Source organism: Artibeus jamaicensis, unplaced genomic scaffold, assembly GCF_021234435.1.
Source record: "Artibeus jamaicensis isolate MK-2021 breed Jamaican fruit bat unplaced genomic scaffold, CSHL_Jam_final contig_777, whole genome shotgun sequence".
Classification (NCBI taxonomy): domain Eukaryota; kingdom Metazoa; phylum Chordata; class Mammalia; order Chiroptera; family Phyllostomidae; genus Artibeus; species Artibeus jamaicensis.
Window position 1 is genome coordinate 2,522,308 of NW_026521966.1, and position 15,237 is coordinate 2,537,544.

The following is a 15,237-nucleotide window of genomic DNA, read 5'->3' on the forward strand; positions in this document are numbered from 1 at the left end:
TCTTAATTCAGCCCCCTTAATGAAAATGATCAAATTTCCCTCCCATCACACATCTATGTCTCTCTCTTTTCTTCCTTTAAAGATGCTTTCCTTTTCAAAATAATCACTAGAGGACCTGGCTGGTGTAGCTCAGTGGGTTGAGCATGGGCCTGCGAACCAAAGGATCGAGGTTCGATTCCCAGTCAGGGTACATGCCTGGGTTGCAGGCCACTTCCCAGCAGGGGCCAGTTCCCAGCAGGGAATGCACAAGAAGGAACCATACATTGATATTTCTCTCCCTTTCTCCATCCCTTCCCCTCTGAAGATAAGTAAATAAAATTTTTAAAAACTAGAGATTACAGTTGTTTCTAAGCAGCTTTGTCCCTCTCTTGGGACATATTAAAATAGGTCTTTTTCCTTAACCTGCTGTCAAACAAGGTTTTTCACATTTTATGTAGGATAATTTTTTTTTTTTTTTAGCCTTAATGTAGACCTATTTACTATTCCCTTGCTGATTCTACCTCTGGTTTCAACCTGAACCACTCTGGAATCCGGATTCGGCTGGCCTACATATTACCAGTGCCTTTCCAGTTTGGAGATCGAAATGCTAATGTGCACGCATCTGTCCTTCTGCCTTCCTTTCCCTGCCCCTCTGTTCAGACAGTGCTCAGTCAGCTGCCTCCAGCATTAGCGGCTTGCTTGCTACGCACACTTCACAGTATGAATACTCAGCTTTCTTTTTTCCACCTTGCCTGTGGTGTGGCATAAGGATCAAGGTTGCGTCTCTCTCCTCTTTGACACCCTGCCAGCTCTGTGTACCTCAGAAATTTCCTTGATGTTCCTAAAGGGTAAATTAAAAAATCCTCCAACATATGATGAAACTCATTGACAGGATTTGGGGCTAAGATAGAATACCAGCTGTCCCATTGGTTTTAGGGTTGACTATTTTGTGCTAAAGGTTATGCTCAGAAAGACTTACATTAAGAAAATAACATTTTTTCCCTCTGTTACAGAACCTACTCTGGGTCCTTTATCTTTGTCCTCTTCTTGCTGTAAATCCCTGAATTTGCTTTTCTTATCCATACAGAGTACTCATGTGATGCTAACTTGTTAGCTGTATCCTAGAGTAAACAGTATCATTTTCGGACTATTACTTGAAAAGACTGCCTTTTCTGTAGTTATTTAAGTGCTGAAAAAGTACTATTTAAGTGTCCAGTTTTTTAAAAGAAGTGGCAAACAGTTGTGCTTCTTTAGCCTCAAGGCTGAAATGCTTTTCTGGAAGGACTTTTTAAAAAAAGGTTTTATTTATTAATTTTTAGAGAGAGGGGAAGGGAGGGAGAGGAACATCGATGTGCAAGAGATATCTTTTGCTTCTCACATGCCCCCAACTGGGTACCTTGCCCACAACCTAGATGTATGCCCTGACTGAGACTTGAACCGTGAACCTTTCGGTTTACAGGCTGGTACTCAATCTACTGAGCCACAGCAGCCAGTGCTGGAGGGACTTCTTAAGGAACCAAAAAAAAATACTGAGGCTTCTGAAGGCTGAAGTTTTCTATTTTTGGAGCTCCAGGGCCTGAAAGCTCCCCAACTTTTACGCTTTAGTTGCACATAGCCCAAGCCTCAGGCTGCTCACTCATACCTTAGCCAGGGAAGCAACACTGAACCTGCTTCTTCCTTGGCCCACTCCAGAAACACACATCAGCTGTTGCATTGTCTCTTATTTCTGAGTAGCTCATCTAAGATCCCTCGACTTCATGTCTGGTTCTTCAGATAAGCCAGTTACCTAGAGAAGCAAGCTTTCTCTTTAGTTCTCAGATTATGTTTGGTACTGATCCCATTTCACAGATGTGGAGGCTGAGAAATGGGGAAGAAATTACTATAAACTACCTCATATGTAAATTAACAGGCCATATACACAAGTTAAACACTACTTAGATGGATGGTGCCTTATTTGTTGGAATCTTGAGAAGTTTAGGAATAGGAAAACATTTCTGATTACCTTTGTGTTTACAGGATCGGTTGCTCATCTGATGACCTTGGTGAGGATGACCCTGTTGGCTGGTTTGAGCTGGAAGAAGAATGGGATGAAGCAGAGGTCAAGCTGCAGCAGTGCAGAGTTGCCAAAGTAGGCATTACTGAGTCGCTGCCCTCATGTACTTGCCCACTCCCTTCCTTTTATCTGTAAATATTTATCAAGTCGTTGTCACGTGCCTGCCAGCACTGGAATGCTTGAGGCGAAGCAGACGTGATCTTGACCCTCAGGGGTTCATAATCTCGTGGGAAACACAGGTGTACACAACACTGTGATTCTAGGCTGTGATAAAGGGATTTATAGCCGGCTCATGCAGCTCAGCACTATCTAACCCAGTCTGAAGTTCACTAAGGAAAGTTTCCCAAGGAAGGGGGTGTGATGCCAAGTACTGAAAGCTGATTAAGCCATCATCTTCAACCAGGCTAAAATGTGCAGAGAAGGGCATCTCAGGCCAAGAGAATGACAAGTACACAGGCTTAAACACAGGAGAGGTGTGTTTTCATAGCTCTGAAGTTACCTGGCTACTTAATTTTTTTAACCTCTAGTGTATATCTTAGGAGCTTACACAGAGAAATAAGATGTATCTTTGGGGTTTATATAGAGTAGATGCTCAGTAAATACACAGTTGAGTGGTGGATTTAGTACAAGAAGCAGACAGTTTGCACAGAAGTTGGGTTTTGAGAATGGGTTTAGCTTTGAGCAGACAGGGCTGTGTCCTGGGTTTCCAACACATGGGTTGCATATATCAGATGGGGCCTTTGAGATAATTCCTTAGGGCATTCATGGACTGTTTCTGCCATATATCGGATTTCTATCAAAGTGACTGTGCCATAGAGCAAACATACTTCTCTTATTCATCCTGTCTTAATCATGTTTTGCCTTGAAGAGGGAGTAATGTCATTTCTCTTACTGTGATCTTTCCCAAAACCAGACTTCATTCATCATTCACATTGTCTTTTTTCTGTTTGTTAAAGATGCTGGACTTATATTTGTGCACCCAGTGCTAGTATATTGGTCCCTCATAAATTGTTAAAGTCATAGGGAGCCCTTCTCAAGAAGGCCTTTATCTCCCTTTCATCAGTATCCAGGGCTTTTGAGTCTTTCACCTTAAATCTTTCTTGTCCTTTCTAGTATTTGATGGTGAAGTTCCTGTGTACCCGTCAGGAGTCGGCAGAGCGCTTGGGAGTACAAGGCTTGAGCATCAGTGGGTACCTTCGGCCTGCAAGAGCAGAAGCAGAACTGAGCACCGCCTGCACTCACTGCAGAAAGGATGTGGAGGAGAGTGTCTGTGGGGCCACACTGCTCCTTAGGACCCTTCAGTTCATCCAGCAGCTTGCCCATGACCTGGTAGTGTGTCGTCAGTTGTGAGACCTCACTCCTTTGGGAGAACAAATGACAGTGTTCAGGGAAACGAACACCAACCAGTGAAACCTGGCCCTGTGGGAGCCATGCGCTGTGAATGAGTAGAGCAGGTGTCATGCTGTGGTGACACTGGAAGACTAAAGGGAGTGAGGTGGGGGGCACCAAGGGGATCAGTCATGAGACACTAAGTGGTACATGGCCATCATTGTGGGACTTCCTAGAATAGACATACAGACAGACCTTAAAGATTCCCAGCCATGGTTGCGACCAGTGGTAGACTGGGGAGTCGAAGCGAGTTTATGGGGTTTATGTCCTTTTTGAGTCTTTTTTAAGGAGAATTATTCCTAGAGTATAGGTAAATTCTACTTGTTTACTAAAAGTACCAAAATAATGTCAGAATTTGAAATCACTTGTGTTTTTGATGCTGACTTACACAGTCACTAATAAAAACAGAGTGATAGCTCAGTCGAGGGGAGACTCTAACAGCCATCACCATAGAGAACTTGGTGTATCTCAGGAATTGGCGATGGTCTCTCATGTGGTGTACAGCTGTGTCTGCTCTGGACCTTTGTTCGGCTTCAGGGCACAGTCAGAGGCTGCTAACTCTGTGGTTTGTTTTGTCTTAGGTGTTCAAGCTCTCTTATCACAGCAAAAAATAGCAAATGAGAGAGAGAAGGTTTGAAATAGCGGGAGCATGTACAGCAGAATTGGTGTTTCAGCTTACATTCAGGGAAGGTTCAAAACATACTGTAATGTAGTCCTGGACACTAATCACCATCAAGTGAAGACTCACTTATGTTTCAGGTGTGGTGTCTATGAAGTCGGGGAGCCTCCATGGGTGTGTGTGCATCTTGCGTATACGCACACTCACATACATACGTACATATACATACCACATACAGGTGTACGTATTTTAGAAAGTTTCACACCAAAAATAATTGTTCACAGACTTTTTAGTAGTTAAGAGTAAGTACCCATTATATGGGAATTTTACCCATGTGGCTACTTCATTCTTTAACAGCGAGAAGTAAATGAGCCATTATTGTATTTCTCTAAATGCATTTTTAATTTTATTTTTTCTGGTTTTTAATTTTTTAGGTGCAGCAGAAGGAAAGTGGCTTAAAGTACAGATCTTTTTTGGACTTTGCAGGTCTTGATTTGCAGATCTTCTGGGATTTTTACAGTAAATTAAAGCAAAAGTAGGTCCGAATTCATTATAAGGTGATAATCATGTAAACACAACTGAAGACACTGAGTTTTGCTATTCTTAATGGACAATTTTTTTCTTCTAAGTTTTTTGACTTCCCACTAGTTTATTGTTCTGATCTGAAACATTTAGTTATTATAGAAAGTAACACCTGATGTAGTAGGATTAACAAGAACTAATATTGTAGAGAAATCACACATTTCTATAAACCAATTTATTCGGGCAATATTTTCACAAACATTTTCTCATCTGATTACCACTGCAACCTTGTGGGATAAGCAGGTCAAGTATTACAGCAGCACCCCCATTGTACAGGTGAAGAAACAGGGGCGGAAGTGCATTTCCTTGCCCCACCACGGGCAGAGTCAGGTGGGGTCTGTATTTGCAGACTCTACCTAGTACAGTGTTTTTTTCCTTCCACCTTTATTCCTCTGGGTTGGCATTCTTTTTACCGAGTCTGATGCCTAAAGGAGAGAGTCTTTTATAGATTGTTTGGCTTTGGAGGGTAAAAAAGCAACCTATGTTTTTGCTCTCTGATGTTCTTTGTCTTTTTGTAGCCCGAGAGAAGAATGTATCTCTGCCCAAACCCTACTCTTGCAGCTCCTCCAGAGCTGCTTCTCAGTGCTGCAGAGAGACTCCCCGGCTTCCTCGGAGGATGCAAAGGCTCCACGCCAGAGTCCTAGAGGGGTGGAAGCTGCCAAGGAGCTCTATACACACTTATGTGATGGTAGGGATTGGGGCTTTTCTTTAATGTGGTCCTGTGCTCGTCGCCTACGGGCCTCTTGCTTTGGAGAACAGGGTCCTGTGATTGTGCAAGCCCACAAAAGGGATTGCTTCTTTGGGAAATGAATGTTTCCTTTGAATCATTATTTATTCCCTCACCAATAACTTCCTCCTGGTTTCTGATATACAGTGTGTTATATTGGGAGAAATTGTTATCACACAATTCAGTGTTTACTTCAGCTAAGATGCTGGGACGAGTTTGATAGACTGAAGGGGAGATATTATAATGATAAATTGAAAGTGAAACACGTGACCATATGACATTATTTTTAAGTCTTTTGCCAAGTTGTGTCTCAAAAGGACAGGGAAGTAATGAAATTAAAACTGGTACTTACAGTCTTTATTTTAGTTAAATGTAAACAGACAAGAAATTATTTTCTTACACTGCCTAGTCTGTACAGAAATGTTTCTGTGCTCTGGTATTAACTACAAAATGGAGAGTAATGAGTGTATAGGCTAACTAACACAGATATATATATAGTGAGTAAATGAAGTATATTAAAGTTGACCCCATTGTTCATGTCTGTCAGTGGTGGATAGGGTGGATGAAGACTCTGTGCCCATGGAAATGTTAAGACAAGAAGTCCGAAACACCCTGCTTGGTGGGGCTGCCATCTTCTTTCCTGATCGACAGACCCAGCGGCACCGTCTCTTCACCATGATGGTACTTACTTACATTACAAGTATGGATCCTGGTCCTGATCAAATGGTGTGTTAGGATGCCTAGCCAGTGCTGTAGAACCTGGGAAAGATACTTTCAAAATAACAAGTGAAAAAATAAAACAAATAATTATTTATAAATGATGTGGTTATAAATTATTTTTATTGCTTGTATAGACAAGCAACTACTAGAATTACTACTAAGTTTGATGAAGAGAATTAGATACAACATTTTGAAAAGGCATTTCTATATGCAATGGCTAATTAACAAATGCAATAGAAGTGCCCTGTGTTTTGCATAAAAGCCTGTAGAAATAAAGGGTGTAACAAAAGAAGACTAAAATGTGGTTTCCAATGCCAAAAGTCCCCGGTCTAGTTGGGAACACCTGCCACAGGAAAAACTAACCCCATATGCAGTAGGCACATAGAAGAGAATTGTGCTGAGGCTAAGTGGTTGAGACGGGCTTTAGAGAGGAGGAAGGATCTTTGGTTTTATTTCAGCTGTCTGCAAAGTTTGCGTGTCAGCTTGAGGGGCCGGTTTCTACATTGTGAGTTCTAACCTTTGACAGCATCCCTAGCCTGACTCACTGGACTGTGGGCAGAGCTCAGTCCTTTTTGTTTGCTGAGAGCATTTATCAGGGAGCTAAGCAAGTAATATTTCTGCTGGCATGTGTCCTACAGAGAAAATTAGAAAGAGTGTGTATGATTTCCTGAGTGACCTTACTATTAGTGGAGCACTTTCCCTTTGCCTGTCCCTCTGACAGCAGTGTTAAGGGTTGTATTTTTCTTCTCTTTCTGATAAATTAAATAGCACTGCTGTCATTTGTGGCCATATCTTATTTCTCCCACTCTCCTGTGCCAGTCGGGGCTCTGGGTCTTCAATACCTCTCCATTTCGTACATAGTAGGTGTTCAGTGCACTGATTGGATTAAGAAAATACAAAGTGCTCCCACTGCAGCCCAGTAGCCACATCAGGTTGATTTCTGTAATTGTCACCATACGCTGTTCTGGGTTATATAGACAAAGCTTAGATCCTGTCTAAAAACAAACAGAAAGGTCACAAGAAATGCACCCTGTCCCTGCTCTTTCCCCTTGTGATGGCACACCCATGATGAAAGGTGCTGTACATCTTTTGGAACTCATCTTTGTAAACATTTACATCCAGCTTTCCTGCTGGGAAACTGGATGTTAACCTTAGCAGTGAACAAAAATAAACCTGCCTTTTCTGTTTAGACAGGTAGTTCTGCTCCCCCTTAGCATTAGGCCAGGCCTTAGTTGGGCACCGTGAGGTGGTCTGCTGAACCCCGGCTTTGCTCATGCTTGGGCATAGTGGGCAGTGGCATCTCATGCTTCTCTAGGTCTTTGGAATGTCATGGAATAGATTTTCTGAGTGTGCAGTTTCTTGTTTTCTAGAAAAATGTCACCGAGCAGGAACACAAGCAGTCCCTACAGTTAACTTTCCGTTCACTGTGCACGTATTTCAGGTAAGTTTGTAATTCTTTTCAATTGCCCAATATTTCAGGTCTTTACAAAGTTGTTTTCTTTGGCTATCCCTTCCTTTCATGTGCTTTGGGAGTGCCCAGATACTCTCCTATCTCAGCCAAGTTTCTGGAGTGAGATACCACTTGTCACAAGAGCAACTAAAGTAGTAGAAGAACAAGAATCTTGTCCAGAGCTTAAGCCAAGCCCCAATCATTATAAGATAATTTAGAGTTGAACCCGTTGAGAATCTGTTGAATACTTCAGTTTCTAAGTGATCTCTGAAGACAAAACTTGAAGCCCTGTACTGAAGTCTAAAAACCCAATTATATTAAAACCCAGCTGCAGAATGGTAACTTGGCAAAAGAAGTGTGCTGGGAGGAGGTGGTTGGGAGAGTTTGCATGTTTTCACTACTTAATTGGCTTGTAGGTTGCATGTATTATTGAAGGTATAGATTCTTGAAGGAGAAAACGAATAGCTTGAGCTACTTACCGTCTGCAAGTCAGACTGCTTGGAGTGGATGCCATACTTAAAGGGCTCTATGTAAAATGTGTTCAGATCGAGTATCACAGATGATGAAAGAGGCTGGGGCTATCGTGAAGAACAGTTGAAGACACAGGGAATAACTAGCTTGATTGTCAAGTTAGCAGTCATAAGGTTAGGTATATTTTTTATCAGTGGTCAAGGTGATTTACTCATCACATTTATTCCTTGGGATCTCTTCGAAGGACTTGAGGATTTACGGACTTACATAAGCGCATGTGGACAGGCAGTGGTACACACCCGGCTAGGACTGTAGCTTTTCTTCCCAACCCAATTTCCCCATATCCTTTGAACAGGCACTGAAGTCTTGCTAGGTTCTTTTTGGGGACCTTTTAAGATAAAATAGCATGTAAGTCCACTTTCTGAAACAAGGTGTCATGACTGATTTGTGTTCTTCCAGTGACAAGGATCCAGGCGGCCTTCTTCTTTTACCTGAGAAAGGTGACCTGGTCGGTATGAACGTCGGCGAGGTCCTGGCAGTCATGAGGACTCTCCTCTCTGTTGCTGCTCGAGAGGTAACCGATGGCCGCTCCCTGTTTCTTTGCCTTGTGCTTTTAGGCGCAGTCACTGCCCCTTCCCCTTTATCCCTCATCTACAGTACGAATGGAGCTTTGTTCCCGTGGCTGTTACATGTGAGCACGAAGGTTTCCCAGCCTTCCTTGGCTCTTAGCCAGCTTCTGCAAAGGAGGGGACACTTCTGTGACATGTGTTCTTCACTCAGCAGCATTTTTGAAACTCATCCAGGTGGATGCATGTTCACAATGTTTATTTTATGGAGGTGCCACAGTTAATTTATCTGTTATACTTTGGAGGGATAGTTAGGTTGTTTTCAGTTTGGGTCAATTACAAAGCAGTTACAATATGAACGTATATTGTGATTCTTATGTGCAAGAGTTTATTCCTGGAGGTCAGGTGATTCTTTTTAGATTTTATTTATCTTTAGAGGGGAAGGGAAGGAGAGGAGGAGAGAAATATCAATGTATGGTTGCCTCTCATGCATCCCCTGCTGGGAGCTGGCCTGCAACCCAGGCATGTGCCCTGACTGGGAATCGAACCACGATCTTTTGGTTCGCAGGCCCACACTCAATCCACTGAGCTACACCAGCCAGGGCGATTGTTCCTGGCCAGGTGGTCAGGTGATTCTTCAGAGAAACTCTGGAGAGTAAAAATGATGGTTAGAAAGCCATATGGGAATAAGAATTGTGTTTTAAGGTGGGAGAGATTCCACTGAAGTCTCAAGGGAAGGAGCCAGAGAGAAAAGGGATTTGAAGATGTGGAAGGGAAGAGAGATGAATGGCGGGGCAGTGTTCCTGAGGGGCAGAGGAAACCTTGTGGAGTAAAAACCATATGCGAAGGTTCTGAAAAGCTGAGGGCAAAGCAGGAAGTTTCATAATACTTCTTTCTTGGTCACTTCTGGGCTGAAAGCTCTTTTGTGACCATTCCCCATTTCCCTAGAATTATTTTTGCCAGTGACAGCTGCTGTCTTAAAAAAGGCCTCTGGCTGTGTTCTGTGAATGGCCTTGTTGTAAACACTTTCTCTTTGTCTCCTCCCCTGTAGTGTGAACTGTTGATGCTCAGCAGGGCCCAAGCAGAAGTTGGCTCTGTGCTCTTCTCCCTGTTCTGGTCTGTCCAGGGCAGCCTGCTCTCCTGGTGCTACCTGCAGCTGAAGAGCACAGACCCTGGAGCCAAAGATCTTGCCATCGACCTTCTTGAAAAATGTGAGTTTTATTTCAAAATCCATGAAAACAGGTGTTTGGTTTTTGAACCTCTAAATGAGGTTCTCACTTTTTAGTACTCATTTTCTTGATACGAATCAGATTTGTCTTTAGGTTGTTTTTTTCTTCTTAAAATAGAATTCTGTAGCATATATTTTTGCCCAAAGTTTCCTGTCTGAATGTGGTAGTATGCCTAAGTTTTTTTTGTTTTTTGTTGTAGGGTTGGGTCATTTCACAGCCTAAACTTTGCCTTTGCAATAATACAGTACTCCTAGATGATGTCACCCTTTAGTAGTCTGTTATCCTGGTTTTAGTCAAGTCATCTGAAAAGGAAAGTCTTAAACTTTTAACATCTAGGGTGTGTGAACCCTGCTGTGATCTTTGCTGATTACTGAAAATACTCAGATTCATGTCCTGTAAACCCACAGAAAATTAGCGATATGTGACTCAGCCCGATCCGAGAAATCGTATGTGGAAGATTTAGTTCCATCCAACTTGGTCTCAGCAGCAGTGACAAAAACGCTTACATTGTTGAGCCCTGACCCCTAAGCTGACCTCATGTGGCACACCTAACGATGGGCCCGTTATAAACCAAGGGGCACTAGCAACACGTAGATCAGCCATGGAACTTCGCTTATGGCAGTGTTACCGTCACCCATTTGAAAAGAAGCAAAGACAAAAAAATAAAACAATAAATTACTTCAAAGATCGTCTTTCACTGAGATACGTGCTGCTTTTCCTACTCAGAGGAAAGCATTTATACAACACTTCTTGGTCTCGTGGTCTTGCTGATGTAGAATTTCTTCCACGGCTTCTGTGATAGTTTGCCCTTGATGATGACCAGCAAATGATATTTCTTTTATGTAACATGCTGTTTTCTCTATGTTTTGGTAGATGTGGAACAGTTTCTGGCAAGCATGAGATTGATTTTGGAATCCCTTTTGTCACAGTATAGTGGAAAAGCCTTAGTAGAAAAATTATGTAATTCGGTGTTTTCAATGGCAGCTCGTCAACTGGTAAGACAAAGTGGCAGCCCTTTGTAAAGGGCAGGAGTGGGTTAGTGACCTGTACCCCCAGGCAGAGCCCAAGGTGGACACTAAGTACTTTGTTCATCTTCCTTTAGGTAATCTTTCTGCTGGACTTTTGCACGTTAGACATTGCCCACCTCACACTCCTGAGAGAGTTCAGTGCCCTAACAGAATTGTTGAAGCAGCTCTGCAGCGACCCTGAAGGAGGTCCGAATAAGGTAACTCGAGTTGGCACTTGAACCTGCTGCATGTCCCCTCAGGAGTAATGTGACCATACTTAGTGAACCAATACCATAGGCACAGATGTACAAAGATAAATTACATCTAGGAGACCCCCTCTGTTTTATCAGTGATTTTGTCAACAAGGATAAATGCCAGTCTGAGTAGATTTGTCATTCTCTAACATGGATTTGGTCCATGTTAGAGAAGGGATATAGGGGGACCTGTGCATGGATTAATTTCATCATTGTGCAGCACGTAAAGTTATATAAAAACCATATATGTCACTTTATTCTGGTCAATAAATAACCAGATTGAAATCCAGAAGTGAAAATGTATGTTGCCAGACAAATTAGAAGGATTGGTATTTTTTTATTTACTTATATATTTTTAGAGAGAGGGGAAGGGAGGAAGACAAAGAGGGAGAGAAACATCCATATGTAAGAGATTACAACATTAATCAGTTGCCACTCAGAGGTCCCCAACCAACCCAACCAACTGGGGACCTGGCCTGCAATCCAGGTTGGGAATTGAACTGGCAGTCTTTTGGTTTGTAGTGTGGCGCTCAACCCACTGAGCCACACCAGCCAGGGCTAGAAATGGTATTTAAAAAAAGTTTTCCCTCACTTAAATTTACAGAATACAGTGTTTTCACTTTCTTGTTTGAGTCTCACAGTAATTCTGTGGGAGTAGCAAGGGCATATGTTAAAAAGCCTATTTTAAAGGTATAAAGACAAGGACTAAAAAAAAGGAGGGAGGGGAGTTGATGGGCTCAGATTTGCCAAAGTCCCAAATAGGACTCTCAAATCTGTAAAATTCCTAATCCCGTGTTTTTTCCCACTGGAAATTCATGCTAGTAGTAATTTGTTGTAATTAGAACATAAAAGCTAATCAGAGTCACTATAGTGCAGTAAAAACCACGTCTGCTCTGCTGGATGGTAAGTGTATGGTGACGTATACATGCAGATGGGAACGTCGGGTGTGTCTGTAGCCTGTGGGATGATGATCTGTGCAGGGATGTCGAGGGCTCTCTGTCTAGGTCACTGATACAGGAACACAGTGTGCTGCATATGGCTGATGAAAACTTCTCTCTCCTGACTCATTTGTTTGCATAGCTGGATGTGGAGACTTGGCAACAGGAACAGCCAGTGGTGTTACATACATGGACTAAGGAGTCTTCCCACAACTATGAAAATAATTGCCATGAGGTGTCTGTCTTTGTTAGCCCAGGGGCCACCTATTTTGAGGTGGAATTTGATGAGAGGTGTGAAACTGAAAAAAGGTAAGACTCACATGTTCTTTCCCAAGCAATACCGGACCAAAAATGAGAGAAGGAAAGTGATAGAGATTATGCTTTCACAGGTATGATTATCTGGAATTTACCGATGCTAGAGGTGGGAAAACACGTTATGACACAAAAGTCGGCACTGATAAATGGCCCAAGGTGAGTGGTGTTTGCGGAGAGAGATAAAATGCCTACTTCTGCACCCTTTGGGCATCTCTCATTGGGTAACAGACGTGTGGTACTTCAAGAGAAGCATTTATGTTATGCACTCATAAAAGGAAGGGTTTATGTTGGGGTTCAGCAAACTACAGCCTGTCACCTGTTTGTAAATGCAGTTGTTTCTTTCACACAGCCATACCCATGTTCATGTATCATCTATAGCTGCTTTGGTACTACAGTTGCAGACTTGAGTAGTCACAACAGAGATGTATGGCCCAGAAAGTCTCGCATTTATTACCTGGTTCTTCATAGGAAAAGTTTGCTGACCCTCAATTTGTATCACATTGTCTAGAGTAGCAAGAAAAGGCCGGTGGGTCCAGATGTAGTAGTGAAAGCCAGGAGTCCACCTTGTGGTGAGGCCTGCGTGATCTCTGGGGCTGAGAAGTCAGGGCCACTTCAGACTGTTGACCTTCCCTCTGCTATCAGTGGTGTTACATGGGAGCAAAGGCATGGATGAGTGTGAGCTCTGGCTAAGCAGGTAGTGGGCAGATGGACATCAAGGTTTAGAAAACTGACCAGCAGTTTTCTGCCAACTTTGCCCCTTCACGAGGTATTACTGTGAAGTCTCTGGTTCAGCCACCCCATCATGCATTTCTCCTTTAGTAGCTTTGGCGAGGGTGATAAGATACAATGGGAAGACTATAACCCAATTTTAAGTTTAGATTTTTTGAGCCATGAAGAACATGCTTATATTTTACTGAAATGTTGCCTTCTCAAATCTGTTTGACCACATGATTTTTTTGTTTGTTTCTAGAAAGTGACCTTTAAGGCTGGTCCTCGGCTACAATTTCTGTTTCATTCTGACAGCAGTAACAATGAGTGGGGCTACAAATTCACTGTTACTGCTTACGGCCTGCCTGATGTTACCGTGTCTTGGGGGTTGGATTTACAGCTTCTCGTTTCCCGACTGATGGGACGCCTTGCTTCCCAGTGCATGGCACTCAAGTCTGTGCATCGTAAGTCCACATACTGTCCCCTCCCTTCTCGCTACAGCCTCATTGAAGACCAACGTGGTACTCTCTCTCGTTAAGTTGCCTCTACCTAATGGAGGAGCAAAGGTATTGATAAAATTCCCTCTCAGTATCCTTTAAACCAAACCAGAATAAAGTGTCCACATGACACTGTGGAGCAGAACAAGCGGGGGAGCGAGCTGATTTTTAGCAAAATTTCATCCTTTTTATTTTGTGAATGAATATTGGTATATTCCAGTAAGAAGGCAGAAAGACAGACTAAATTAATTTCGTATCCTTTGTGTGGGTAGTTATCTAAATATGTGAATGTGGATTTTGTCTTAAAGTGATTTCTTTTAGTTATGAAATTCTTCCAAGAAACAAGCCTTATATAGAATAAAACTTTCTAGAGTATTTTGTGTCTATATTACTTTTTGAGTTTTCCTGATTATAAAAATAAAATATCATAGAAAAATTGCATGATGGAGAAAAGTCATTCTTAATCTTACCACCCAGAGGTAACTATTATTAACATTTTAATTTATTTTCACTTAGTCTTTTTTCTATGTTCATAAACACATAGATGATGAGAATTTAATTGTTATTTTTTACAAATTTAAATTTACAAACTATGGACATTTCCCCATAATTCAACATTCCTAGTCTCCTGGTATATCCTGGAGGTGGTTCACATGGTATGTTCAGCTCACTGTACAGGTTAGTTGTTTCAGAGTCACCCTGTAACTGAAGCTGTTCCGCAGAATGGCAGCATTTCAGGACTTCCTTGTGGTCTGGGTTCATTGGGGGGGTGTTCATAAGTTCATAGTTACATTCTGGTAGATGTGGGTAAATCCCCCAAGTCTTAATAATGTCCAGTTTTTTAAATCTTTTCTTCATCAGTTCAAAGACTCTTAGTATATTATTAAGGATAGAACTCTCATAAGCCTTCTTCTCTTTCCAGAGGTAGGAAGTAACATGGCAGTACCTCAGGCAAAAATGGCATTAGTCCTAAACTCCCCCTTGTGGAAACCTGTCTTCAGGCATCAGATGTGTCCCGAGTTGGGATTAGAAGCAAGCTGGCCCACTCATCCAGAACAGGATAGTAAGGAGGTATTTACTCTTCTGTTGTCTTTCTGTTGGGAATGGAAAATGTTTACTAATATTTATCACATTAAGTTATACATGTTTGTGTTTATGTCTAACCACCCCACTAAGCTGTTAGTTCCTTGAGGGCAGAAGCTACCTCTCATTCATTCAGTGTCCCCACTGTGTGCCACAGGGGCCAGTGCATAGTGGGTGTTTGAAAATTCTGAGTGAGTGACTCTTCAGGGAAGTGTAGGAGGTGCTCAGTAAATCTCTCTTGATGGAGTTATTAAACAAATAAATTGAGTCTATTTTTAGTGCCCACTCAGTCAAGCTTTAGAAAGTAAATGATTTACGCTAAACTTTTTGTTCTTCGTGGAATGCTAGCACATTATTTAGTCTCATAATATTTAAAACACTGAACAGGTTTGCCTGCTATTTCTTTTTCATCTCTCCTTCCCTCTGTCTCTGCTCTACTACTCTTCTTTCCTCCTACCCTCCTACCCCCACTCCCAAATTATTCAGTTAATTGCTGAACCCAGGGATTCTTTCTCTCCTCTATTAAATTTGGTTCCTTCAGACCCTCTCTTAATTCCATGTTAGTCGACTGTCTTCTCTTACATCTAACTGCTACATCAGCCTCTTTTATTGACCTTTCTTATTTCTCGTTCTCTAAAGAGCAGGCTTAA

The 15,237-nt window shown here is 42.1% G+C and overlaps 1 protein-coding gene across 3 annotated transcripts in view; it reads left to right on the plus strand.

The window, feature by feature from the left end:
• The window catches only part of ZZEF1 (zinc finger ZZ-type and EF-hand domain containing 1), a 111,301-nt gene that overhangs the window by 35,656 nt on the left and 60,408 nt on the right, over positions 1 to 15,237 (plus strand). For all 3 annotated transcript variants that reach the window (XR_008392873.1, XM_053672581.1, XM_037133064.2), the window contains exons 12-25: positions 1,996 to 2,107; positions 3,146 to 3,361; positions 4,475 to 4,575; positions 5,141 to 5,310; positions 5,897 to 6,030; positions 7,440 to 7,510; positions 8,450 to 8,564; positions 9,608 to 9,767; positions 10,659 to 10,780; positions 10,888 to 11,010; positions 12,127 to 12,293; positions 12,374 to 12,455; positions 13,270 to 13,471; positions 14,427 to 14,575. Coding sequence is in view for 2 of the 3 variants with exons in the window: in XM_053672581.1 (XP_053528556.1) it covers positions 1,996 to 2,107; positions 3,146 to 3,361; positions 4,475 to 4,575; positions 5,141 to 5,310; positions 5,897 to 6,030; positions 7,440 to 7,510; positions 8,450 to 8,564; positions 9,608 to 9,767; positions 10,659 to 10,780; positions 10,888 to 11,010; positions 12,127 to 12,293; positions 12,374 to 12,455; positions 13,270 to 13,471; positions 14,427 to 14,575 (1,924 nt within the window). In the remaining variant the exon portion in view is untranslated. The remainder of the gene's footprint in view (positions 1 to 1,995; positions 2,108 to 3,145; positions 3,362 to 4,474; positions 4,576 to 5,140; positions 5,311 to 5,896; positions 6,031 to 7,439; positions 7,511 to 8,449; positions 8,565 to 9,607; positions 9,768 to 10,658; positions 10,781 to 10,887; positions 11,011 to 12,126; positions 12,294 to 12,373; positions 12,456 to 13,269; positions 13,472 to 14,426; positions 14,576 to 15,237) is intronic.